At 48.2% G+C, this 27,017-nt stretch overlaps 1 protein-coding gene across 1 annotated transcript in view; it reads left to right on the forward strand.

The window, feature by feature from the left end:
- Window positions 1–23,400, forward strand: part of LOC125740808 (ephrin type-A receptor 3-like) — a 61,899-nt gene extending 38,499 nt beyond the window's left edge. Inside the window, exons 8-17 of the mRNA XM_049012463.1 lie at window positions 1,137–1,245; window positions 7,812–7,879; window positions 9,514–9,639; window positions 9,718–9,903; window positions 14,940–15,001; window positions 16,815–17,024; window positions 19,652–19,801; window positions 21,332–21,525; window positions 21,824–21,961; window positions 22,236–23,400. Of these exons, the coding sequence (XP_048868420.1) occupies window positions 1,137–1,245; window positions 7,812–7,879; window positions 9,514–9,639; window positions 9,718–9,903; window positions 14,940–15,001; window positions 16,815–17,024; window positions 19,652–19,801; window positions 21,332–21,525; window positions 21,824–21,961; window positions 22,236–22,338 (1,346 nt within the window). The 3' untranslated portion in view covers window positions 22,339–23,400. The remainder of the gene's footprint in view (window positions 1–1,136; window positions 1,246–7,811; window positions 7,880–9,513; window positions 9,640–9,717; window positions 9,904–14,939; window positions 15,002–16,814; window positions 17,025–19,651; window positions 19,802–21,331; window positions 21,526–21,823; window positions 21,962–22,235) is intronic.
- The last annotated feature ends 3,617 nt before the right edge of the window (window positions 23,401–27,017 follow it).

Here is a 27,017-nt window from a genome sequence, read left to right on the forward strand (position 1 = left end):
CTACTGTCTACCTGTGAATCCCCTGCATGTATCCTTTGACCCTCCCAACCTCCACAGGAAGCCTTCAAACCAACACTCTCTCCCCCACACCAGCGGCTGTGCCCAGTTTTACCAGGAGACAGCCTAGTAATGGCTCCGCTTGTTTAGCCAGTTTGTTATCCTCTGTTTCTGTCATTTACGCTCGGGAGCCCCCGGTCGCTGGCACTGTGGGGGGATTTTGAAAGCGGCCGACCAGCTAGTCATTTACTTCCAACAAAAGAGGCCCTCAGAAAGGATTTCGCTCCAGCGCCAATTTGCATGGCCTCGATAAGAAATGTAAAAAATGCCACATTTAATGGGCAAAAAAAGAGGATTTTTTTTTTTTGCCCACAAATGCCAATTTAAATACTGATTTCATCTGTAGAAATGTTTTCATCACTTAGCCTTGCTTAGCCACTGGAAGTCTTTGAAAGCTGTTGGAGCCCAAACTCCGTTTGATGAGTATTGGTTGAAGTGGGGGGGGGGGGGGGGGGGGTTGATTGTAGTTAACGTACTCCCTCCTGTTACCTGTGGTTACCGATACCAGCTTTCCTGCCGAATGCCGGCACGGGATGCAGGATTATCCAGCTGCTTAGGAGACGCTTGCCTACAGCTTGGAGTTAGATTTTCAAAGCTGAATATTTCCATGCTGGTTTATGGCAAAACTGCCCCCTCCCTCGGATTTTTAGGTTACAACCGTCAGCCTCTCCCTGGAATTTTCACGGTATAACAGCCTTCCATGGATTTACAGGGTACAGTGGCTGACCCCTCCCTGGCATTTTCAGGCTGTAAGAGCTGCCCCCCCCGGGATTTTCAGGGTATAAGAGCTGCCCCCCATGGCATTTTCAGGCTATAAGAGCTGGCCCCCATGGGATTTTCAGGGTATAAGAGTTGGCCCCCATGGGATTTTCAGGCTATAAGAGCTGGCCCCCGTGGGATTTTCAGGGTATAAGAGCTGGCCCCCGTGGGATTTTCAGGGTACAAGAGCTGCCCCCCTGGGATTTTCAGGGTAAAAGGGTCTTCCCCCCCCTGGGATTTTCAGGTTATAAGAGCTGGGTCCTCTTGGGATTTTCCCCGCTGCCTGTTCACACCCACTCTCACACTGCCGCCCTCCACAGACGTGCTGGCTATCGGAGACCCTGGGCAGACCAGTGTCCTCGCCATGTCCGTCGCCGGCGGAGTTGTGCTGTTTGTGCTCCTGGTCACCTGCTTCATTGTCAGCGGCAGGTGAGCACCCCCCCCCCCCCGTTTCTGCCTTGAATAGTGCTGCCTGAGTAAGTCATAAGTGGGAGAGAGAGCCAAAAATATCCACGTGAATGGATGGCCCAGTGATATGATCTATTCCTCTTTGATAGACTGGTTTGATCCCCAGTGGCAGCTCATGCAGTGTGCTTATTAACAGCAGACTGATTAGTACACGTTTGCAGGACTGGAGTGCCACACTTCAAGGTCACATGACAGAATATGCCTTAGCAAGCGTCAATCTGGAAGAGCGGGGAGTCGGGTGGCTGTGCGTTCTGGAATTCGCTGGGTCTCTGCGGGCCATGCGGGGGCCTTAGTAATGCACAGACGCGGTACCAGCTGCAGACTCAACACAGACAGGCACAGACACACAGACAGACACTCTACTGACCTACAGGGAAACAGACGCAGTGCAGACACACACACACAGCCGCCACTGACATCTCCAGTGTCAGAGCATCACATGAGAGAGTGGGCACAGGAGATGAGGCAAAGCTGGCAGGTGTGTGCGGGGCTGGGAGGGACGTGTAGGAGGGGCATTAGAGGAAAGAGGATAGAATGGCGTTGAGTGCGTGTGTGAGCTCGGCATGGACAACATGAAAGGGCTCCGCGGAGCAGCACCCAGTGATGGTTTCTCCACAGATCAAAGGAGACACAGCGTGGGGTGTTGTGCGGGGGGGTGAAATTAGGGGCACAAATAGATGGGATGGGGAGGGGGATCAGAGGGTAAGTGAGATAAAAAGAACGAGCGAGAGAGAGAGTGTGGATAGAGGTAATGGACTCGGAAAGGAAACATACTGACCACTGGTCAGCAAGTTCCTCTTTCCAATTAACTAATTACAGCAATTACTGGCATTTAGCCACAGACCAGCATCGCTATGACCTAATCAGACATATACAAGTACTGCCTGTTCATCGCTATGACCTTAGTTACTGCGCCACCTAGTAGTTATTAGAGGCACAATGTCGCAAGTGGGCCTGCGTTCACAGTGGGGTACCACAGGGTTCAATTTTAGGATCACTATTGTTCCTAATTTACATTAACGATATTCACATCGACATATGTACAGTAAACTGGTTAAATTTGCAGAGGACACCAAGGTAGGTGGTGTAGCAGATATTGATCTAGCAGCAGAGGGGCTACAATGGAATCTGGATTTAATTAGCGACTGGGCTGATACCTGGCAGGTGAAATTTAACATAGATAAATGTAAGGCAATCCATGCAGGGAGCAGAAATATAAAGTACAGATATTGACAGATTATGAGAAAGCCCTCGTGTGTATGTTGATGCTTCCATGTCCCACTCTCACATGTGTGCGGGGAAGAAATAAAAAAGGCCAATAGGATGATGGGTTACATCTCTAGGTGTGTGGAGTTTAAGTCAAGGGAGGTAATGCTATGATTATATAATTCATTGGTAAGACCCCACCTACAATATTGTGTGCAGGTTTGGTCACCATACCTTATGAAGGACATTGCTGCCTTGGAAAAGGTGCAACGTAGGGCTACGAGAATGATTCCTGCTCTTAGAGGAATGTCTTATGAGGAGAGGTTAGCTGAGCTGAATCTGTTCAACCTCATGCAAAGGAGATTAAGGAGGGACTTGATCCAGGTATATAAGATTCTAACAGGTCTGGATGCTGTTCGGCCAAATGGCTATTTCAGTATTAGCTTAAATACTAGAACTCATGGCCATAAGTGGAAATTAGCGGGAGAAGATTTTAAAATGAATTTAAGGAAGCACTTCTTTACACAACGTGTAGTATGGAATAGTCTTCCTGTTAGTGTAGCGCAAGCTAAAACCCTGGTTTCCTTTAAATCAGAGCTAGATAAGACTTTAACAACTCTGAGTTATTAGTTAAGTTCTCCCCAAACGAGCTTGGTGGGCTGAATGGCCTCCTCTCATTTGTAAATTTCTTATGTTCTTATGTTCTGACTCGCAAGTAGCAGTGGCAGCTCTCATTTCTTCCACAGCGTTAACTGGAGCCTCAGCTCGCTCTGCACCAACAGACACACGCTGGCCACTGAGTGGCCTTATTACCCAATGTCCACTAGCAACTGGCGGCACCTGGTCAGTCACTGCATCAAACGATGCTTCGACACTTCAGACCATGACGTTTCTGGGTCAGCTTCCCGAAGTGCCTTTCCCAGCTGGGAGCCGCCAAGTGGAAAAACAAACCGGAGCGGAGAATCCCGAATGGCACGTGTTAATCAGGAACGGCACACGGCTTGCAGTGGCAGCCAGCCATTTTCAGTCTTTTTTAAGGTCATCGATCTGCGCAGTTCTGTGCTTTAGGTTCATCAGTCCATGCAGTCCTGTGTTTTAAGACCATCGATCTGCACAATCCTGGGTTTTAAGGCCATCGGTCCATGCAGTCCTGTATGTAAGGCCATCGATCTGTGCAGTCCTGTGCTTTAAGCCCTTTGATCTGCACAGTCCTTCTGTATGTTTTAAGCCCATCAGTCTGTATAGTCCTCTGTTTTAAGCCCATCGATATGTGCGGTCCTGTGTTTTAAGCCCCTTAGTCTGTGCAGTCCTATGTTTTCAGCCCATCTATCCATGCAGTACTTTGTTTTAAGCCCATCGATCTGCGTAGTCCTATGTTTTTATCCCATCAGTCTGCACAGTCCTGGGTGTTAAAGCTATTGGCCCATGCAGTCCTGTGTTTTAAGCCCCTCAGTCCATGCAGTCCTGTGTTTTAAGCCCCTCAGTCCGTGCAGTCCTGTGTTTTAAGCCCCTCAGTCCGTGCAGTCCTGTGTTTTAAGCCCCTCAGTCCATGCAGTCCTGTGTTTTAAGGCCATCGATCTGCGTGGTCCTGTGTTTTTGCCCTCCCCCTACTTCAGCATGGCCCAGTCCAATTGAAAGATCAGCAGGCTGTTGGTTTAACTCCCACCCTGTTCTATATGCAGAGCTCTTATCCATTACACTGGCGGGATGGTAATAGTGTATGCCAAGCTGCTCAGCCTGACCCACCAGAGGAGTCTCAAAAGCTATTTCAGGGAGCACTTTTCAAAATCGTTTTCACAAATGATGTTGAAAATGATTCATTTATTTTTAAAAGCAGCGGTATTTCAGACCCTTCACAGTGTGCACTGTTTCCACGAAGGCATAAAAATGAGCCCCATACACCCCCACCCCCAGCATAGTAGAGGGCCATGCTGCCGGGGGGTGGGGGGGGGTGGGGTATGACACCATGCTTGTCGCTTGGCAGCTCGGCTTTGAAGCGGTGCCGGCATCTGGAATGTACTGGTAGGAGGGAATAAGCGCAAGCATATGGCGCCAACCCATAGGGGGCACGCTCTCCTACCGCGAGGGGCATTTAAACGCCGTTAACAAATCCAGGCATGGCTTCCTCTTCCTCTGCCTTTCAGGCCCCCCGATAATGGAACTTGATGTCAGTCCCCCTGTGCTGCCCCCAGGTGGCACTCTGGAGCATAATGCCACCATTCCCTTTGTAAGCAAAACCTGATGTTGCCAACACTCTTGTGAGTTTCATGCCTTCTGTTGAGTGTTATGCTATAGTCCTGATATTGATCTGTGCATACACAGAGCTTGTGGGGTGTGTGCAATCGTTCCTGTAGATGCAAGCATGGTGACAACACCACATCCAGGTCAACAATGCACTACGCAGAGTTTCCCTGCACCTCCAATGTTCCGGCAAACGGTACCAAAGTGGCCAAAATCTGTCAGACGTGTCCAGCAGGTCCAGGACCAGATGTCAGCCGTAATGCTGCCGGACACGTCGGATGAGGAGAATGTTTCTGGACATGCCGGAATGCCCGTACCGGCCAGAGGGGATTTAGCAGCAACGCCGGAAATAGCGACAAGTATCAGCGCTTTATGGTAAAAATAGGGTGTCACAGACGGCCTTCGAGCCGGCCTCCCTCGTCTTCAGAGGGCTTCAGACTCCTGCCAAGGATCTGAATGCTGGTCTCGATGGCACTCCAACGTCCGGGTTGGGTTTGACCCGCTGCTCCTGCTGACGATTGGCCTGGCATGTCTCCGGCTGTGGATAGCCAGCAATAAAAACTACCAAGGAGGGAATGGGGGGGGTGGGGGGTGCTCGTTGTTCCAGAGACGTCCGCCTCCGTGCCGACTTCAATTACCATAATGAACGCGGAGGCGAATCGAAGCCTTTAAACACCTCCGGGAGACGGCGGGGCTGGAATTTACGGCCGTATATTTAATCCGGCGGGTAATTATTTTCTCTGCGAATTATAACCCAGGCGGCCGTAAATCTGCCTCTGGAGGGAGGCGGGCCAACCCTCCCATTTTGGAAAGCGGAGAGCCACAGAAAGAACGAAGGTGGAGGGGGGTGGAATCGAAAATTGTTTATTCCCCCCGCGACGCCATTGGAGATTTCTCAAGTTTATATTTTGATCCGTTCTCTGGGTCCTTTGGCATTAGCCTCGTGCGCTCAAGTGCAGTTCCACACGTGCATGCGTGCATGCTCCTCTCCCCCAGGCCTAGCTCCCATGCATCACTTACTGCAGGAGGGACTCTTGCTTCCCATCCATCAAAATGCGGTTCCGGCTTGGACCTCTGGGGGCGCTGTTGCTATCACTGTCAGTGGCACTCAAATACGGCACTGCCAGGGCCAGGGCCCAGACCTTTAACCTTTGACCCACGCACCCCTTCCTCATGTATCTCTGCCATGTAAATGTAAGGTTGCCCCTCCCCGGCCTCATCACTGTAATCACACATCTGGCAGGGCCCTTTAACACTCATGCCAGCTGCCCCCGTAACTAAGTGGACCTTCTTCTCCATTACGTTGTCATCGCCCTAGTCCCCCTGTGCACCGATGTAATTACACCAAACGGCATCGCTGGCACCAATTCAGCGGCGCCAGGAGGGTCCAGTTAATTCATCTATTTTCCTTTTCTCCTTACCGGATGGGAAGTCATCCTACATGAAAATATCCATAATTAAAACCCATTTTCCCTCCCATAAAGACGGCACCTCTTTTATTAAACACTAAAAGGTGGAAAATCTGCTCAACTTACTGCCTGGAAAGCATATTTATCGGTGGCCGGTTCGGTCCTGCCTTAATACGCCTGGGCCGAACCATTCCGGCCCTGGGCTGGGGGGGAACAGAAGCATACCTGATCCTACCTGAGCAATGCTCTAGCCCAACTTGCTCCTTAGTTTGTAACTTCCTCAATGCTGTGGATTCAGCCCAGCAACCCAGGTGTAAGGAATTATTATTTTTGTAGAGGAGTGGGATGGATGGATGGATGGATGATGGATTGATGGATGGATGGATGGTGTCTGTGCGCCTGTTTAATAAGCATAATCTACATGGTTTCATTTGTATAGTGGCTGAATAAACAGGCAAAAGTCAACATAAATATTGCTGGAATGAATCACCAAGTAGTTAAATCCACATAGTAACGCTGAACTTTGGAGGGGGGGGGGTAAGAAAAGGGAGGTGAGGAGTGAAAAGGAGAGAGGAAGGGAACAGACAGATATGTCTGCTGGCCCCTCCATGTGCTTATTGGAGACACATGCCAGTGGGTTCCCGAGGTGGGGATGGCTGCCGGTTAGAGCTGGAGGGTCCCCGACCTGAGTGAAAGGGGTGTCCTTACACCTCCCCACTAACACATGCTACTGCATGCAAATGCATGTTCAGCCTAATAAGATCTGCGGGGATCTAATAAGATCCCCGTGGCAACGGCAGACCCTCGATCAGCGAACCACCCACTCCGGGTGATAAATGAAAGCGGGCACAGATGGCACCGCCGGTCCCCATGGTAACACCTGAATGTTTCTCACCATCGGCCATTGGACGGTGTGGGTGTGTGTTGGGTCGGTGCCCGTCCGAGTTCCCGGCTCTCGATGCTTCCAAGGCCGCCTCTCTGTTGACATCTATGTTGACACTGTCTGTCTTGGTGCCCACATAGGTGCCCATTTCAGTGCCTGTCTCAATACTTGTGTCAGTTCCCATTAACCAATCTATATTACTGCTGGTTTTGACGCCTTGGTCCATATATGTATGTTCCTTGATGCCAGAATTACTGATCACTTCTCTGGTTATCCTTGATGATCTCACACAGATCAGCAGGTTCTGTCTCATTAGCATTCCAGAGCTACATGCACGCTTCCCCAAAGCTTGCATTTCTGCTCAAAGTCAGTCAGGGCTTAATATTTCGCTGTTTCATCTCTGACCTCGCATTAATAATGCTGCTACTTGTCAGGGGGCATCACAGCAGAAACAGGCAGAAATAAAAGTAACATGAGCTTTTAATAGCCAGAGACACAGAAATCCATTTTCCCTGACATTAGAACTTTGGTCCAGTTGGAAAGTTTAACACTAAATGTTAATGTTTTCAGTGTGACGCAGGGGGATCCTGACTCTATGCATGTAGGCCAGGCCAGGGCCAATAGCTGAAATGGGACCAATATGTTTTACATATCAACTGGACACTGTAGACTGCACAGCTGTTACGGTAGCTCGGCAACACGCCCTGTGGGTTTAGGGTGTAAAAGCCCCCCCCCCCGACCCTCACCATAATGTCCAAGATACACACCCGCATGTTAATGTGTTCCAGGCACTGTGGCTACATCAAAGCAAAGCAGGATCCCGAGGAGGACAAGATGCACTGCCAGCAAGGGGGAGGTAGGACAGCCGGGCTAACGTCAGGCAGTATGTTGGACTTTCAAGGCTCCTCTAGGTTCCAAGCCCAAATATCAAGGTTCAGGTTTTGGGGAAAGGAGACTGTACATCTTATATGAGACTACATTAGTTACTCTGCCCTGCCTGGCTCTACAAAGCATTCATCACATATATCACCAGTCAAAGGTCTGGTTTTTCAACAAGATAATGAGCCTAAGTGCAGCTCGAGGTTATGTAAGTACTGTATTAGTACTGTATTATCCTGTGAAGGAAAGAGATGAAGTGCAGTGAAAATGCCGTAGAGCGGGTTAGGGATGCTTTGGAGTGAAGAGTAACAGCGAGGTAGCCAAATTGTGCCCAGAACTTATGGAAACTCCTTCAGGACTGGTGGAGAAGCTTTCCAGCTGGCTATATCTGGAAGCTGTTTGGAAGAATGCCAAGAGTCTGCAATGCTGTCATCGAAGCATGAAGGGGCAATTTTGAAGGGAATTCTTTTGGTTGTTGCAGTTTTTGACATGTACTACTTTATTACCTGACGGACTTCTATTATAAAGGAAATAACGTAGCAAACATACAGACAAATGCATTAAAAACAGGTGTGCCCAGACTTTTGAGTGGTGCTGTATAGTGAAGTGTCAAATTGTGACCAGGCACAGGTGCAGGGAGAGCAGGATAGAGATATGAGTTGAAGGGCTTTGTTCAGCAACAAATAAGATAGATGAATACAACTGAGAGAACGTAGAGGACACTGACAGCACATCAGCTACACCGGCAACTATAACACTGATAGTACATCATCTATATCACCTACACCAAGAAATGTAACACTGATAGTACAGCACCTACATGACAAACGTAACACTGACAGTGCATCACCTACACCAACAAAGATAACAGTGACCACTGACAGTACATCACCTACACCACCAAATGTAAGACGGACAGTACATCACCTACACTGACAAAGGTAATACTGACAGTGCTTCATCTACACCAACAAATGTAACACTAACAGTATAGTACCAACATCAACAAATGTAACACTGACTGTACATCACCTACATGACAAATTTAACACTGACAGTGTGTAACCTACACCAACAAACATAACACTGACCACTGACAGTACATCACCTACACTGACAAATGTAACACTGACTATACATCAACTACATGACAAATGTAACACTGATACTGCATCACGTACACCAACAAATATAACACTGACCACTGACGGTACATTACCTACACTGACAAACGTAACACTGACAGTTTAGTACCAACATCAACATATGTAACACTCACAGTATATCACCTACACCAGCAAACATAACACTGACAATACAGTACCAAATGTAACATTGCCCATTACCACACACATAATGCCAGGGCTAAACCTTCACATGTAAAGGGTACAGCACAGGTGAGGGTAATCAGGGTAGGATGACTGGTAATTGGGACACACACAACACAATAGGCAAGCTTAACATAATGAAAAGGCATTAGTAATGGGAACATAGTACCAAACACATGTCATTGGGGGACTAGAAAGAAGCATCAGTCTGCTCCATCTGCCCCCATGCTTTCCCCCCCATGAACCTTTACTTTCTACCCCATTCACTGTGCCCAAAATGAAGGTCAGATCCCAGGCAGCAGGACCTACATACACCCCCACACGTACGAGGACCCCAACCAGGCCGTCCGTGATTTCGCCCAGGAGATTGAGGTGTCCAGCATTCGCATCGAGCGCGTCATCGGGGCTGGTGAGCTTCAGGATCATTTGCTCAGGTACCTCTGTGACCCTGTGAGGGGTGCTGACCGCGCCGTTCGCGCTCACGCAGGCGAGTTTGGGGAGGTGTGCAGCGGCTGGCTGCGGCTGCCGAGCAGACGGGAGATCTGCGTGGCCATCAAGAGCCTGAAGGCTGGCTACTCGGAGCAGCAGAGGCGGGACTTCCTGGGCGAGGCCAGCATCATGGGCCAGTTCGACCACCCCAACATCATCCGGCTGGAGGGCGTGGTCACCAAATGTGAGTTCTCTTATTGGTGGAAACAGGCTGCCTGGGGTCATGTGACCAGAGAGCAATATTTCTGAGCCTTTGCTTTACAGGCCAGGTGCAGAGTCCTACCGCCAATGAGCTAGGCGGCCCACCTCAATCTTAACAAAGGGGGCGGGGGACAGGGGTGCATGCATATTTATAAACCGGAAGAATGTTAATAATTCAAAGTGCTAATGGGATGCATTTTTTCCCTCTAGGGTCATGAATATTCAGTGGTGCGCATATTAACGCCACATCCATCGCCTCCGCATTCCCCTTCCATCTCTCCCTCATGCAGAATGCTAATTCTGGCCTTTTGTTCAATTTAGCTTAAACAGTTTTATTACAATAACCAGAGTAGAGTAGCTTCCATTAATTTTAAAAAGGCAAACATTGCATAATTTCACAGCATCATCATGGTGCTCTCCATCAGCAGGAAGCAGTATTTAAGGCACTCTATCCAAACATACCCCTTAATAGAGCTCATTATGGGGGACAAATTTAATTTCTAAAAAGGTATACATCAGGCAGGGTCACGGCCGTGACTTAGAGGCCGTTGTGGTGAATTTGGTGTGTTTGCAGTAGGGGTACGAGCTGTTGGTCTCCTCCTTGCCCCTCCGAGTAACCAGTCATAGGTGAGATTCCTGGGGATGGCGGTGCAGGTCAGTTCCCAGGGCAGGGTCATTCAGCGCCCCCTAGTGGGCAGGCAGAGGTGGCCATTCATCTGTCAATGAGAGCATGTGTGTTTATTTGTGGCTGTGGTGTGATGTGTGTCTTTTGAAGGTGGGCCAGGGGTAAATGTGTGTGTGTCTGTGTATATATGAGTGTAGGAGGTAGAGTGTCTGTGTGTCTGTGTATATATGAGTGTAGGAGGTAGAGTGTCTGTGTGTGTCTGTGCTTGTGTAATTATTATATTGTGGGGAGCAGACTTCCATAGGTGTGCCTCCCCAAAGCTTGTGCTCCTGCACAATGTGATAAAAACCTGTAACTTCATAACTTGTAGGGAACTTTTTTCAGTCTCCAGTCCTCAATTTTATACAAAATGGAATTAAAAAAATTCCAAAAGGCTTGTATTTTGCTTGCTTAATTGTGGTTACGGTTACGGGCTGGGTAGGACTTAAGGCTGGCATAGTGGTGCCTCTTGATTTTCCATTATGCTGGAAATGGCAGCTAGGCTGAAAACCTATCCCCCTCCCCCCCCAGATGGTCCCTATACACCATACGGCCCAGCGCCCTCATCATGTGGCGACAGATTATCAGAAACCCAGACAGTGTGTTCAGCTGCTCCAGTTCCTGGCCGGGTGTCTGAGAGCTATGCCGTTTCCGGGGGTCATAACTAGGGGTTTGCTGCGTCCGTTAGTTGACTCGTTATCCTGGTGCCGGTCCTGAACCATGACAGTGCTGGGACCCTGAGACCCTCTCCTGATGTGATACCTGTACACAGAAAGTGCTGGAACTTGGGCTCTATGATGACACGACAGCTGCAGCGGTACTGTATTAAATAATGTTCCTGCTCATTAAAAGACGGTTACGGAGCCTCCCCTCTCGGGGCGGGAAATGAAAGGGCTCTGTCCGCGACAGCATTCGCAGAAATACAGGGATTAGTTTCTCAACAAATCAAAGGAAGAGCTTGGAAGAGGCAGACAGTGGAGAGGCAGGAGATGCGGTCGGGATGCTGAAATGGGTCCGAGACTCATCTACCTGAAGCGGGCTGTGATCCAACCCCACAGTTCCCCTTCACGGTTCTCTATCCAGCTGTGTAAATAGGAAGTATGTTGATGGTATATTGTGTACCTTATATCAAGTGTGGCAAATTTATTGTCCATATAATGTTGTTAAAGTCATCGTCTCGGGCAGCCATGTCAAGGATGGAGCCACATTAAAATGAATTAATAATACTGTAACTTGGCTGTATATTCCATAATCCTTTACATAAACCTGAGTATGACATTTAGATACAGTGGAGGGGCTGGGGCTGAAATAAAATGTAATAGGATTACAGGAGGGGACAGTGGTTGGCACTGTAACCTCATACCTCTAAAGGTTCAGGCCTCCTCCAGGGTTCCATGTGTTTGGAGATTGCATCTGTCATCATGGGGGATACTCTGGCTCCCCCCCCCCTATATTGGCTGTATGTGTGAATGAATGGTGCGTGAGTGAACGGTGCATGAGTGACTGGTGCGTGAGTGACTGGTGTGTGAGTGACTGGTGTGTGAGTGAACGTTGCATGAGTGACTGGCGTGTGAGTAACTTGTGTGTGAGTGACTGGTGTGTGAGTGAAGGGTGCGTAAGTGTACAGTGTGTGAGTGACTGGTGCGTGAGTGACTGGTGTGTGAGTGACTGGTGTGTGAGTGAACGTTGCATGAGTGACTGGCGTGTGAGTAACTTGTGTGTGAGTGACTGGTGTGTGAGTGAAGGGTGCGTAAGTGTACAGTGTGTGAGTGACTGGTGTGTGAGTGACTGGTGAGTAAGTGACTGGTGTGTGAGTGACTGGTGTGTGAGTGACTGGTGTGTGAGTGAATGGTGCGAGAGTGACTGGTGCGTGAGTGAACGGTGCGTGAGTGAATTGTGTGTGAGTGACTGATGTGTGAGTGAATGGTGTGTGAGTGAACGGTGCGTGAGTGAATTGTGTGTGAGTGACTGATGTGTGAGTGAATGGTGTGTGAGTGAACGTTGCATGAGTGACTGGTGTGTGAGTGACTGGTGAGTAAGTGACTGGTGTGTGAGTGACTGGTGTGTGAGTGACTGGTGTGTGAGTGACTGGTGTGTGAGTGAATGGTGTGTGAGTCTACAGTGTGTGAGTGAATGGTGTGTGAGTGACTGGTTTGTGAGTGATTGGTGTGTGAGTGAACAGTGTGTGAATGACTGGTGTGTGAGTGAATGGTGTGTGAGTGACTGGTGTGTGAGTGACTGATGTGTGAGTGAACAGTGTGTGAGTGACTGGTGTGTGAGTGACTGATGTGTGAGTGAACAGTGTGTGAGTGACTGGTGTGTGAGTGACTGATGTGTGAGTGAACAGTGTGTGAGTGACTGGTGTGTGAGTGACTGATGTGTGAGTGAACAGTGTGTGAATGACTGGTGTGTGAGTGAACAGTGTGTGAGTGACTGGTGTGTCAGTGAACAGAGCTTGAGTGACTGGTGTGTGAGTGAATGGTGCGTGAGTGACTGAATGGTGCGTGAGTGAATGGTGTGTGAGTGATTGGTGTGTGAGTGATTGGTGTGTGAGTGCATGATGTGTGAGTGAACAGTGCGTGAGTGAATGGAGCCTGAGTGATTGGTGTGTGAGTGAACAGTGTGTGAATGACTGGTGTGTGAGTGAACGGTGTGTGAGTGACTGGTGTGTGAGTGACTGTTGTGTGAGTGACTGGTGTGTGAGTGAACAGTGTGTGAGTGAACGGTGTGTAAGTGACTGGTGTGTGAGTGACTGGTGTGTGAGTGACTGGTCTGTGAGTGTGCCCTGCAATGGGTTTCGACCCCATCCTGGGTTGTTCCCTGTATTGTTCCCATAGGCTCCAGAACTTTTCAGCCCCCATAAGGAACTAAATTTTATAATAACCCTGGACTGCAATAAAACACAAATGCCAAAGTTCTTGTATTTAGTTTGGTTACTGACAGTATGGTTAATGTTAGGGCTGGGTAGGGGTTAAGGTTGCCCTGTTGGGATTAGGGTTATGCCCATAGATATGAATGGAGAGTCCCCATAAAGATATGAATACAAACCTGTGTGTTTATATGTGTCTGTGTGTGTGTGTCAGCCTGTATCTTTGAAGTTTCCATACCATCATCAAGTTCCTCTAATCCACCCCCCCCCCAGATGTATTTGAGCACCCTGTCCACTGACACACTGTTCAGAACAGCAGAACACACACCCCCAACCCCCATAACCGTGCCACAGGCCTCACATCCTTCAGTTCGACGCGATGTCAGATTTCTGTGGAGTTTGGAGGAATGCAGCCAGGCTCAACCCCGTAACTCCGAGCTGCTGAATGCAGACCTGGGTATCTCACACAAAATATCGCTAATGACCAAAGCAACAGGTGGATGGCACCAAAAGGGAGCGTATTCAACAGCAGATCTTTAAAATTTAAATTTGTGAGCCTGTAAAGTTTCATGAACACAAGGAGTTGTGTGTTTATTCCTGTGAATACTGATGTAAATGTGACCTGATTTCCTGGCCTTTGACATGCCATGATGTGCGATGCTCGCTGGGCCTCGATCATACGGTCTGATCAGGTATCTCCAAGCACACAAACACACCTCTGCTTCTACAGGGCCGACAAACGCAGTCTCTTTGTTGGCTAGAGAAAAACATAGGATGGCAGCAGCTGCTCTAAGCTACCATTCTCTCAATAAAAGGGGGTGGTGGCAAGGTCATTTGGCTGCTCTTAGCCGGGCACTAATTCTGCGTGTCTGATGCGAGATTCATTGTGCCTGTGCTCTCCTGTCTCTCGACACTGGCTCAACCAATGAGGAGATTTTTTATCAGTTTATTCAGATGTAATCCTGCCCGGGCTGGCAAGCGTGCGTCGGGCTGTATTAGTGCCTGGTAGTGGGAGCATTTTCCTTGGCTGTGGGGTGTGGGGGGCCAAATGCGCAGGGTAAAGCCTATTCCTGCTATACCACTTGTACCCACACTTATGTTCTCCGTAAGTCCATTCATCATGACCCAACTACTTTGTGCTCCTCCCCCCGCCCCCCTCCAAAAGAAACCCCTCCCCCTACAAGTGCCCGCTAACAACTGTAGTCTTCCCGTACAAAGATATCCCCAGCGGACCGCTCAGTCTCCTCAGGACCCGACAGTTATTGACGCCTTTAATTACAGCCTGCTGCAGTGATGGAGGCCTACCTGCTGGTGGGCAGGCGGAGGAAGGTAGCTAGAAGGACAGTGGCAGGCCTTCCTGTCATGTCCTGCGGGGGTTAGGAGAAGCTGTCAGTCCCTCCCCCCCCTCCCCCCGCGCCCCGCTGTTGGCTCACGCCCTCCAGTCTTGTTTCTTTGCCATTTATCGTGCCTGCTTTCTCCTTGGCAGGTAAGCCTGTGATGATTATCACAGAGTTCATGGAAAACGGCTCTCTGGACACCTTCCTGAAGGTACAAGACACCAACCGGCTCACAGTCCATGAGAGTGACCACCTTTTCAGTCCAGAGTCAATCAGCTAAAGGAAATATCACATTAAAAAACAATTAGTCAAACAGTCAGAGCCAATTAAAGCAATTATTTCATCTTCTAATGTGATTCCCACACGTTAATGACTCACAACACACAAAAGATCACAACACTACTTACCTTCAGCCTGGGCAGCATGAGATGTAGAGGAACATGCTTGTGCTTGGAGGACTCCAGTTACACTTTAATCAGACTGAACCCCCCCTCCATGCTCCGGAGGTTAGAAGTGGGCCTGAGTTTCCATTATTTAGTGACGACCCTTTTTAATTACGGATGTGTAGAGATGGAAATGGAAAATAAAAACTGCCTGCGTCGTTCAGCTTGCTAGCGGAGACATAATGGACCAAGAGCCATAAATATTACCCAGCGCTCCCATAAAAAAGCTAATATAATAATGGTTTTGGTTTTTACGGCCGATAGCTCATCGTCATCCGCCTTTCAGAAAACATGCATTTAATTAGGCCTTTCATCAATTAAGCTTCACTCGCTCGATCGCTTGTTCAGATATATAGAGCGACTGTGTAAAACAGTCGTGTCCCACGTTCAGCCTGTGTCGTGATAGCCGATACGCTGCGGGCATATTCATCTTGGGAGAGAGTCAGAGGGGTCCTTTAGCTTGAGAGGATATGACTCGTGCTTGTAGACTCTATCGGAGACCAGAGAGATGATCTTCATGATGACAGCACTCAAAGGCAGAGCCGTAGGAAAAAAAACATAGAGTAAATGGAGGTTTTCATAAACTACCAGGAACCTCTTAATGTACAGGCCTAGAGAGCCAGATCTTGGAATTGTTTTTTCTATGCATACATCCAAGAACAAATTCCTCACGTTTCTATACCCAGATGTTCCAGCATTTTTCACCTTGACTTCCTAGTTTCAAGTTCTGTGTACTGTTAGCTACGATCTCTGCTTTCCAAGGACCCGGCATTGAGTTCTCATTCCTCCAGGGTTGGATTCTGGGACATCGCAATCATACGTGCATCAATGTGAAGAACAAACAACCAGAAACTCACCCACTCCACAAGATAGGATTTTGACAAAAATTTCTGTGGAAACTTAACAAAAGTTCCTAGTTAGAAAACTAGGCACCCTCCACAACTATTGGCACCCCTTGTAAAGAATTGTAAAAACAGTTAGAAAAAATCCACCTTTTGGTGAAGCAGCTTCATCTCACACTGAAAAAATGAGAAAAATACAACCTTTTGTTGAAATAAACTTCAAAGAAAAACAAAACCTTCATCAAGAAATAATTATTTAAAAAAAAACACATGTGCCACGATTATTGGCAGCCCTGCTTTTAATACTTTGTACAGCCTCCCTTCGCCAATATAACAGCATTGAGTCTCCTGTAACATTTAATAAGGCTGGAGAATACAGAGCAGGGCATCTGAGACCATTCCTCTTTACAGAATCTCTCCAGATCACCCAGGGTCCAAGGCCCTCTCTTGTGCACTCTCCTCTTCAGCTCAGCCCACAGGTTTTCAATGGGGTTCAGGTCAGGGGACTGAGATGGCCATGGCAGAAGCTTGATTCTGCGGTCAGCTAACCATTTTTGGGTTGGTTTGGACATATGCTTGGGATACTGGACTGTGTTTTGCAAACTTGCTGCTCAGTTCCAGGATTAAGGCGAGGGCTCAGAGGGTTTAGCTTGAGAGGACATACACAGGAGCCGGAACTGGGTGACCTGACTTACGACTGGGACATGACTTCCTGTCTTCTGCACCTTTCCTGCCTCAGAAACACGATGGGCAGTTCGCGATCATCCAGCTGCTGGGCATGCTGCGTGGCATCGCCGCTGGCATGAAGTACCTCTCCGAGATGAACTACGTGCACCGCGACCTCGCTGCCAGAAACATCCTGGTCAACGGCAACCTGGTGTGCAAGGTGTCCGATTTTGGCCTGTCACGGGTGCTGGAGGACGACCCCGAGGCTGCTTACACCACAAGGGTAGGACATCAGCTCTCTCTCCAATCATCGTTTGGCATTAATTGGCCTAGCAAATCAGTAAAGTAGTTAAGGCCACAAGCTTGTACTTTGAAGGTTCCAGCAGCATTTGCAAGCCTGAGCACGTCTCCTGATCCGCTAAAAACACCCAAGTGTATAAATGGAAAAAACCTCGTCACCCTAGGTAAATATTCCAGCTTAGCATAGTGTAATCGCCGTACCCACCCAAAGGGATAGTTTGAAGGCACAAAGAAGAGTCCCAACACAGAAAAAGTCCCAGACAGTCCTCGTGGCATGCTTAAACTGGCCTGCACTGCACTGCCAATTTGAAAGCGTAAATAAGATCAACACACCTTCGCAGGCGGTCATTGGCTCTTTGTTAAAACATGAGAAATACAGTCCAAAAGGGAAGCCTCTGAAAGGAGATACAGGCCGATCCAAGCCCAGCACTCAGAACACAACCGTCAACAAGACCAGTGAAAACAGAAGCTGCGTGCTGTGATCTTATTTAGCCTTCGAACATGCCAGTGAAGTTAGGCCATTTTCATCTGCTTAAGAGGTGTTGTACCTCTTTGCATATGTAAGGCTAATTTAGAGACCCTTGGCAGGTTTTGCCGCACTTCCTACTTCCCATGAGTCCTGGCTGGCTGAGTTACTGGATGCTTACTGAGTAAGAATGTGACAGCATCAGGGATTCGATTTTGCTTCTGTACTTTACCACAGTTAGATGTAAACAAGAACGAGAGACTTGTGTCTATGTGGAAGGAATATTTGACATTGGTAGGCCTCGGAGCGGAGGCATATTGGGTCTGTTATATCTTAAGCCTTAGGCTAGAAGAGGTTGTTTGGAATACTGTGTGACCTCGCTTCGCAATAGCTGCCTGCAGTAAGTTCCGCAGACCCTGAAGAAAACTCGGACCTTGGAGGGGCAGACGGCGGAACAAAAGGGGGGGAGAAACCATCTGCAGGAAGAGATTTGAAACTGCCCCAACTGGTGCACAAAGATTTGTAGTTATAAAGTAGTCGCAGTAGGCCATACGCAATATGTTATTCGGTAGTCCAAATGTATAAGTAATCGTTACGATTATGATATTAATCATATGTTAGCCATATATTTGCAGTGATTCAATGACAATACGTTAATGCATTAATCATTTAATCAAAGGACAACCAAATATTTACAGTGATTCAATGTCATATAATCGATATCTATATGCATATTTCAAGTAGAGTCTAACAATTGAGACAAATTATGGTAAATTGAGAGAAATGGGTGGATTTTCCCTTGCTACCAAGGTGAACCAAAATAGCTGGAGAATTGTGTTTGAGCTCGGTTTGTTGGTGTTTTGTGACCAATCAGGACTTAGAAGTCCTTATCTGGAATTATGATAGTTATGGTTTATCAACTGGTTTATCACTTGCTCTCGGTGCTGGGGAACTTGGTACCTGGTGCCAGTGTGTGATGGGATTGCTGGAATATAAGAGATTACTTTGCTCACTAACTGAGAGGTCCAGAGTTTTATTCTAAGTGGCAGTTTTATTCTCAGTTAATCAGAGAGGTTGATTTATAATTTAACTACCACACCTACACAGGTGAACTCTGAGGAAGACTTTGTGGTTCAGATGAAAGGAGACCTTCAGAAACAGTCGACACCTGTATTCAGGGTCTGTACTGCCCAACCCCGCCCCCTGTGACCCTTTCACATTATTGGCCAGCAGGCATTGCTGGCCATTTTGCCTGCGTTTCTCCTTTTGTCTTTAGCCTTTAGTCCCTAGTGTGTTTCACTTAATGCCTGGACTGCTGCCTTCCTTAGTGCGTGGCATATAGTCAGTAGGTCCTGGGTTTGAAGCTTACCTCAGACCTGCCTCATCAGTTATTTTGTATTTAGCGGTTCTCTGTTTTCTCTAGTGTTTTGGTTAATTCCCTATTCGAGTTTCCCTGTCTTTGGTTGCCATCCTCACGTTCTGTTCGGCTTTTTATTGTTCTTTTGTTTCATTTTCCTAGTGTAGCGTTTTCCCTAGTCGAAGGTTCATAGCCGCTTAGTTCTGTTTCTTAATTGGTAGTTAATTCCACCTGTGTCCTGTTTCCAGTGTCTGTTCTGATTGGTTGATTGTTTTGAGTCCTTTGATACCTTTGTTAGTCACCGTTATCTGTAGTGCCTGCCTGTGTTATGTTCCCTCAGTTGGTCACTGTATCGCGTGCTGTTTATCCTGTGCTTTGTTTCTATGTGTACTGGACTCCGCTGTAGTTATTTTCCCCGTAGTTCTGCTCCCTGTCTTGCCCTGCTCTTTAATACTGTTCCCCTGTGTTTTGTTGTTATGGCCTTTTTACCCCTCGTGGTTCCTTTATTTCCTGGTTTGTGTTTTGTTATTAATAAACCCCTGTCGTCTTGGAGCTGCACTGTGGATCGTCATGCTTTCCTCGTCTGCACCATGCACTGGGTGAAGCCCTGCATCTGGATCAGGCCCTGTGTATTTACAGAGTTATATTCTGTGGTTTGTCAAGAAATCCCGCGAAGTTCTGCTAGCCCTGCGATTGCGTGAAGTATGATGTATGAGCGTTTTACTGAATGATGCTGGGTGTGTAGAAATGTGTGCTGGGACCAAATTGGGGCATTTATGTTTCCCAGGGAGGAAAGATCCCCATCCGGTGGACAGCGCCCGAGGCCATCACCTACCGGAAGTTCACGTCGGCCAGCGACGTGTGGAGCTACGGCATCGTCATGTGGGAGGTGGTCTCCTACGGCGAGAGGCCCTACTGGGAGATGTCCAATCAGGACGTGAGTTTGAGGGCTTACTCTTATACACTGGCTGCTGTATGAGGAGATGTCCAATCAGGACGTGAGTTTGAGGGCTTACTCCTATAAACCGGCTGCTATATGAGGAGATGTTCAATCAGGACGTGAGTTTGAGGGCTTATTCCTATAAACCGGATGCTATATAAGAAGATGTCCAATCAGGACGTGAGTTTGAGGGCTTACTCCTATAAACCGGCTGCTATATGAGGGCACGTCCAATCAAGGCGTGAGATGCACCACCTTCAACTTGACAGGCTGTAGCAGAGGTCCAGTGAATCTTTTCCCAGCTGTTTTACAGCTATTGGGGGTTTGGATGTTGGATCTCTACACTGGTGAGCTTGGTGTAGAGAGAGAGGAAGCAAACACATGAGTCAAACAGGAAACGTCAGACAGGAAGAAGGTAGGAGCCATTACAAACTCATGCTCTCAGAGACCTCTAGTCATTCATCTCACCTTCACATCCCTGTAATTTGGCTGCACATTTAATCCTCCTGTAGTCCTGACCACCGAGGTCGTAGTCTAACCAAGGCGAATACAATAGAACAGAATAGATAAGGCAGTAATGTATTACAACACACACGGGTAAAGTGCCTTGGCTAAAGGTGCTATGTAAAAATAAACTGCATTTAATTCGATAGAATACATTTATTATCATCATGCAATGCACAGCAAAATTTGACAATGCATTAGAAAAAAGTAAATAAAATAAAAATATAAAGTATTTCCAAAAAATATATAAATATACTGTATATGCATTAAGAAATTTACTCCAAGGACAAAAAAGAAACTAGGAGAGTGAAGTGCAAAGAGGCCTGACCATGAGGGAACATTGCAGTAAGTGGGCAGTAATGACAGGTGAGAGACTGTGACAGTCGTGTGAAAGACAGCAGCACAAAGAGGATGCGGATCCCAGTCCGTAACTGGGACTGATTAGTGCTCGGGGACACGCGGGTTGGGGGCCGGGGAACGGGAAGGGTGTTCTGGACGTCAGTAGCGGTAAAGCGAGAAGGGGCCTGCTGAGAGTAAGCGGGCCCCGGAGCGGCCTGCTGAGAGTAAGCGGGCCCCGGAGCGGCCTGCTGCCATAAACCCAGACTCCGAGCTGTCAGCGCTCCGCTCTTTTCCATGCAGCAGTAACAGCGCTTATTTTTTTTGGAAACCACCTAGGGATGTTCACAGAGGAATTTTTTCTTGCATGTGGCTATGCGAAGCGAGCCAGCTGAAAGGAACTGGCAAAACACACCCCGCACCCTCCCCCACTGGGCCGCTCAGCAGATGTGTAACCCAAAGGCTCTGGCCGGCTCTCTGCCTTATGCATTTCTCTCCAGTTATAAATTTTAATGAAATCGTTCGGTTTAATGCCTTTTGTAAAAACGTACAGAGGCCGACGCTTGGGGAGCTGAATTTATGAGTCGCTAATTCATTTCTCAGAGTGCCGCTGCAGATATCTTACGGCCAGGCGGAACAGAGACCCAGCAGGGCGCTCTGACGGCCGGCATGTGCCACTTCCTGCAGGTGATAAAGGCCATCGATGAAGGGTACCGCCTGCCCGCCCCCATGGACTGCCCGCTGGTGCTGCACCAGCTCATGCTGCACTGCTGGGAGAAAGGGCGCAGCGAACGGCCCAAGTTCTGCCAGATCGTCAACACCCTGGAGCAGCTGATCCGCAGCCCGGGCAGCCTGAAGCAGCTGGCGAACAGCACCATCTGGTAAAGCTGAGACGGTGGACTGAGCAGAACCAGAGTCACATGTCTCTTAAAATTGCAAATGGGTTCTGTGACCAACTCTATATTTATTAGGATGGATGGAGGGACAAATAAGCAGACAGACAGATATGTAGAAAGACAGACATACTGTAGATAGTTAGTTTGTTAATTTGTACGTTAATCCCCTGAGGGAAATAAGATCTAATGGTGCATATGGGTCACAGATCCATTTGCCTTTATCTCAGACCCATTAGTCTGACCTGAGATCCATGTTTATATTTACGGTCAGCTTTCCCTGCAGGCAGGACCCCAGCCTGACCGATCTCGGCACAAGCACTGTGGACGAGTGGCTGGACTCTATCAAGATGGGCCAGTACAAGGAGCACTTCTCCAGCTCGGGCTACGTCACGCTCGACTCTGTGCTCAGCATGGACGCCAGGTAGGAAGCCATGAGTCAAACCGCCAGATCCACCCACCCGGCACTACCAAATTGGACCCAGAGGTGTGAAAGCAGCGTGGGTGCATTAGCAATGTGCTAACAAGTCAGGAAAGGTTGCTTCTGCGATCAATATAGTATCAAGCGATGACTGGATGCATCGGCCTAAATGTTGAAGCGATTATATCTACATCCAAATGTCAAGTGCTGTTTGACAGCTGTTAGGGCATTGTTCACTTTCTCTGACGATGTTTTCCTGGCTTCCCTTCTGGGGCAGTGAGCTGGGGAACATGGGAGTGACGCTGGCAGGACATCAGAAGAAGATCCTCACCAGCATCCAGAGCCTGCAGAGCGAGCAGGAGCCTCAGGTGCACGTATAACCTCCAGCCAGTCCGCGTCCTCCTGCTCCGCCTCTCCTGGGTGGACTGTGGCCTCAAAACTGTGCAAACAGCCACCCAGACCCCCCCCACCAGCACTGGAGCAGGATGAGGGCGAGAAGGGTCCACCTCGGAGGGACAGTTGGGGCGGTGGAAATGGCCAACATGGAGGCACGTGTACAGAAGAAGAAGACAGACTGTATCGTAGCTTCATTCCATGGTTTTTTGTTCAGCCATTGTTTTTCTTTGTGGTCTACACCTTGGTGTCAGCCGTGGCACCACAAAGCCAATGAGAGGCCACCGCCTCATGTGGCAGCCAGTAGGCTTTCATGGACGAACACCCGGACGCTGTCCTGCACATCCGGTCGTAGGCGTTTCGCGTGTTCTCCGTTTGCCGCAACAGGAGGTGTCGGCGTGGTCCAGGTGGCCATGACAAAGAGTGGCACGGTCAATGTTCCTGGGTTCCGAAAACAAAAGAGAGGGATCCAATGGACCAAATTTGGGCCATGTAGCTGAGATTTCACCCCTCTGTGGTCTCACTGAACTTCTCCAGCAGCCACATTGGCAGGGCGTGACCTGTCTACTGGGAAGACAGCGGTTCCGTGCCGGGGTAACGTCAGGAAAACGAAGTTGTCGGCAACAAAGTCAGCAGGACGTGCTTTGAGCCATGTCCAGGTGGTGACCTTCTCCAACGGGGATTTTTCACATCGGACCCTTCAGCCAGCTAAACTGCTCGGCACGTAAAAAAAAACGAATGTAACGGACGACCACCTCGCTGCAATATCGAAGGAATGCCTGTGCGTCACAAAGGAAAATCCGGCGCACTAAAAATGTATTTCTCATTGTATGTCAAAATATGCTCCTCCTATTGGAAAAATGTAAGCCGCCACTGCGAGTTGAAACTTGTGCATATGGTGCGCAGTGCGATCAGTGAGCTTAGTGAGTTCTCCTATGTATTTAGTCATTCCTTAACTAAACGGATGTGTATGAAAGTCGTTGACCCTTCTCCTGATAACCGCCGTATGTTTTGACATATGTCGACAATACATTGGTGATGCTCGCTAACCTTTTGACGTGTGTTCATTGTTGGGGGGGGGGGCTTTGTGTTCATTATGGCGACACATAAGCTATGCTTTTTGTGGCCTCGCCCATGGTTTTACACACTCTCTCAGACAAGCCGTGAGGTGGGGGCTGGGGCAGTTTATTATATCCAGGGCTGAAGTTTCAGGAAAGCAGCACGAGGTGGGATGAAGTGGAGATATTCAAGGCACATGCGTATGTGAGGAACGAGGCCAGCCTGGTCCCTGAGTGTGGGATGCGTCTGTCGTGAGTGATGTGTCAAGTTAAATTTAAAAAAATAAATAAAGAATTTAAACACCAGAAAGATCGGCACTTAATCACGAGGGAGAGACACATGGGAGTTACATTCATGCCGGCCCTCTCTTTCACTGCGGGTAGAAATCGCACGCGCCGTGCTCCAGGTCCAGGAAATGCACCCAGGACCCCTTTCCCACGCTCCTGCCGGCTTCTAAGGAAACATAAACACAGAAGAGACCCTCATCCTGTTTCTCCATCTGCTTTCGTGTCCGGCAGTCACACCTGGGAGCGTCTTGATCGAGGCGAATATGACACCACCGGTGAAGGAATGCGAGCAGTGCATCATAGGTAAAATTCTGTGTTTGGCTTCTAGGAGACCCGTTTAACGTGTTGGGAGTTAACTTCCATCCTCCATCCACTGAGAAACACCACATTTACACGCGTACGCCTCTCAGACTCTCACAGAGGCACTCGCAGACACACACGCCGCATCTATGGGGACTCCCCAAATGTGTCCACAACTAAACAAACGGAAAAAGTGTACCAGGCCCCGACTGTGTGATTTCGTCATCATCTACCCTTTCCTGCGCTAAGCATCATTCCTCTGTAAGCTTTTATTCTTCAGAGCTTCAGAGATCTGGATACAGTTGTTTTGTATTGATTTTATCTGCCTGTTTGTCTTTTCTTACTACCACAACGTTCTTACTCAACAAAATACGAGTCCTGTCCTCCAGGAAAGCAGCAGAGAAGTTGGGATTTCCGAGAGAAACAGTGTGAACATTGTGGAGCGCTGATCCAAACCCTTGCGTGACGGGTGTATGTGGATGCACCCATCGCCAGTATGTCGATGGGTAGAACCAGCAGCATGATCCCATCCAGCCAACTCGCGTGACTTTGTGGCGTTTCCCCTACAGGGGGCGCCGCTGCCCTGCAGCCATGCTTCAGCTTGCCGCTAACTCCAGTCTGCTGTTCTGCGGCTGTCCCGGCGTGCATAAAGGGAACAGGAAACGCCGCCCCAGACCGAAAGTGTTCTCCCAGCCACACAGCACGCCATCCAAAAAAAGAGGACCTAATTAACAGGCCCCGCTGACAGCGATAAAATGAGCGGTTTGCTCAGCCGACTTCCCGAGCGGTAATGACTGTGATCAGCGGAATAATTTATTCGAGGAAACCCACCATCCTCGCAAAGTTTAGACCTGCAGGTCTTCATATCAGCATCAGCGAGCTCCGCTCTCCCTTTCACAACAAATAAAAAAAGGCTGGTAGACAATGACAGCAAGCCGACAAGGTGATTCCTCGCAGCCCGGACACCAGCGTCAGAAACAGGCTATTTTCGTGTCGGCTTGTAAATTGTGACTAAACGGCGAGTGCCGTGGCGCTGACAGCGGAGTGCCTAGCTTTACGTCTCCGGGTAACGGAGAGAGAGCACTGTGTACATCCAGTGAAAATCCAGTAGTGAAATATTCATGTTTAACTGCCATGAATTTTAAATGTGGGCACTCTGAAACATCTTCCAGTCTCTCCAAAGGTCTTTGAGAATTCTCCTTTGGAAGGGCCACGTCCAATCAGTCCAAGAAAAGCCTTGTCTTAACAAGGCGATTTTCCCATTTTTGTTGTCACGACCAGCTTTCGGTTTTTCCACGCTGCTCTGATGTGACACACAAACACAGCCAGCCCCCGGTACTCAGTCTGAAATTAATTTCTGTGTCCAACTGGTTGGTACTGGCCAGAGCCACTAAAGCAAAATACCAGTTCAGCCATGCAAAAAACCTGTTTGGAGCAGACGACAATCCCACCGGAATTTCCTACTTGAGCCAGACGCTTAGCGGGATCGGTCTGTCATCCGGGCAACTGGAAAATATGTGATCCTGCAGAATAACCGACCTCCCACGTGAAATCACAACATCCTCCTTAAATACTGAGACGCTTCACGTTAAGAAACTCAATATCTAGATGGCAGAGACCTGCACGTATGTGCAAGCCTGAAACCATGCCAATGGCTCAATATAGAAAACCAAAACGATAAACACAAAGTATTATACAGGATTTGCATTAAAATTACCCATAATCCAGTTTGGTTCAAAAGTTCATAATCGCAACGGTTCACAGTCTCGTTAGTGTTTTGTTTGACTAAGAGTAACTGCTGGAACTAATCAGAATAAGGCAGGATTAAATAAACAGGCATTACCCGCCTGCAGAAGCCATCACCTCAATCACTGTACGAGGGGCTTTTAAGACAAACCGTTTTAAATCCAGACTCTTTGCTGCTGTTGGAACTAAGATGAGATGAGAAAGAGCAAAATATTAAATTAAAAAGTTATATTTGGTAGCAGATTGGTCAGGCAGAGACAGAATGGTATTACAGCATTTGGTTTTCTATTCATTTTATTCTCATCTTTTATGGGTTGGCTACTCTCTCCAGTAGCTATGAATGAAGAGCCTGAACCGTACATTAGCTCATCCTGCCCTTCTAAATGCCTCCTTTCTATTCTTTCTTAACATTCAGCTCTCCCGTGGTCACTTTTTTACTTATTTGAGGCTTAAATGAGCTTGTTGATGGTGTAATTCTAACCTAAACATCAGCACAATAAAAATGCTAATATCTTTAATCATCACATGATGTTTTTCCATTTTCAATTTGTGCGAAAGCATCAATGGGCCCTAACAGCTTCTGTATGCATGCAGGCACCTATTAAGCCTCCTGATTGGTCCTTTTCAGAGTCCTGACACAGCGATCACTAGAATTGGGGTAAATATAAGCCAAATGGATATGGGAGGGGTGTGTGAGTGCTGGGAAGGCTGGGAATTCCGCCTTAATGAGTTTATAACTAAATCTGCATTAGGGGGACTTGAGTTCTTTCTGTAGCTGAAAACTGTGTCAAAATGTCATTTCTCAGTTTTAGTCAGGCAGAGACATGGACTACTTGTGCGGTCATGTGACCTCTTTCAATGACAATAACTCATGTGGCTCTGACCTCATCTGTCCAATAGGAACATGGGCAGAGAATATACAGGTACACACCTACCTGTATTTTGGTGTTATACCAAAAATTTAGGGGGTATGGAGGGTGACATTTCTCACAGAATCGCTCAATGTTTCTATCTGCAATGACGCATGCAACGGCAAAATGGACCTCATGTGAGATACTGGTCCCTGCAGGGCATCAAGGTAAATGATCCCAGAATACCACTGGGCAGGTTCCCGTATTGCATCTGAAGCTGCAGTAAAAGCGGGGGCCTGCATGGTTACGTTCCCATCACTGATCCCATTTACAGTCAATCACAGCCCCATCACCCCCCCCCCACGGGATCTGTGTGTCCCTATAGGCCCAGAATAATGACTCCTAACCCCTGTGATAGGTTAG

The sequence above is a fragment of the Brienomyrus brachyistius genome, chromosome 4 (genome assembly GCF_023856365.1).
Source record: "Brienomyrus brachyistius isolate T26 chromosome 4, BBRACH_0.4, whole genome shotgun sequence".
Taxonomy (NCBI): Eukaryota; Metazoa; Chordata; class Actinopteri; order Osteoglossiformes; family Mormyridae; genus Brienomyrus; species Brienomyrus brachyistius.